This window comes from Antrostomus carolinensis, unplaced genomic scaffold (genome assembly GCF_000700745.2).
Source record: "Antrostomus carolinensis isolate BGI_N321 unplaced genomic scaffold, ASM70074v2 C13163980, whole genome shotgun sequence".
NCBI classification, from domain to species: Eukaryota; Metazoa; Chordata; class Aves; order Caprimulgiformes; family Caprimulgidae; genus Antrostomus; species Antrostomus carolinensis.
The window spans coordinates 1-1,116 of NW_010354252.1; the positions used below are offsets into that span (position 1 = coordinate 1).

Sequence of the window (1,116 nt, forward strand, 5' to 3'; positions counted from 1 at the left end):
CCTCGAAGGCGCGCACCTCCTCGTAGTCCAGCGGGCGGACGACACAAACGTCCCCGTTCTCAGGGTTCACCGACACCGCGGGCTGCTCCTTGCCCTCCGGACGCACCAGCGCGTACCTTACGCGGCCGTTTTCTCCCGCGTCGGCGTCCGTGGCCTTCACGCTGCCGATGCGGAGCATGGGGCTGTTGTTCTCCGCCACCGCCATGGTGTAAACCTCCTGGGTGAACTCCGGCGCGTTGTCGTTCACGTCCGAGATCTGCACGAAGATGCTTTCCCGAGAGCTCAGCCGCGTCGTGCCCCAGTCCGTGGCCGTGATGCTGATGTTATACCCCGCCGTCCTCTCCCTGTCCAGCGCCGCGCTGGTTCTCAGCTCGTAGTAATTATCCAAAGCGGGGCTGAGACTGAAGGGCAAGTCCCCGTCGATGGAGCACTCCGTCCTGCCGTTGTCGCCGGAGTCCCGGTCCCGCACGCTGAACAGGGCCACCACGGTGCGAGGCGGGGCGTCCTCGGGAATGGAGGCGCTGAGGGAGGTGAGCGCTATCTCCGGGGCGTTATCATTCACGTCCAGGACTTCCACCTGCACTTTGCAGTGCGTAGACAGGCCCCCGCCGTCGCTGGCTCTCACCACCAACTTGTGATTTTTCGCCTCCTCGTAGTCCAAGTTGCCCGCGACCCGTATCTCCCCGGTGACGGGGTCCAGCTCGAAGAGCTGCCGGGCCCGCTCCGGTGTCTGGGTGAAGGCGTACCGCACTTCCCCGTACGACCCTTCGTCGGCATCCGCGGCCGCGACTCTGACCACCGGCTGCTCCCGGGGGCTGTTCTCGGCCAGCCGCACTTCGTAGACCTCCCGCCCGAAGACCGGGCTGTTGTCGTTGGCATCCAGCACCACGATCCGGACCTGGGCCGTGGCCGACCTGGGGGGCGAGCCCCCGTCGGTGGCCGTGAGGAGTAAATTCAGCTCCCGCTGCTGCTCGCGGTCCAGCTGTCGCTCCACGACCAGCTCCAAGGATTTTACTCCAGTTTTCCCAGTTCCGAGAGCGAGGGAGAAATGCGAGTTGGAGCCCAGGCTGTAGTTCTGCAAACCGTTACTGCCCACGTCCTTGTCCTGGGCGCTTT

The 1,116-nt window shown here is 65.1% G+C and overlaps 1 protein-coding gene across 1 annotated transcript; it reads right to left on the minus strand.

Annotated features, from left to right (window-relative positions):
* Positions 1-4: 4 nt before the first annotated feature.
* Positions 5-1,108, minus strand: LOC104531648 (protocadherin beta-15; the record flags this gene model as incomplete). The annotated part of the gene is made up of 1 exon (XM_010176592.2): positions 5-1,108. A coding segment is annotated over one exon (1,104 nt), but the record flags the coding sequence as incomplete, so codon positions are not given.
* Between the last annotated feature and the right edge of the window lie 8 nt (positions 1,109-1,116).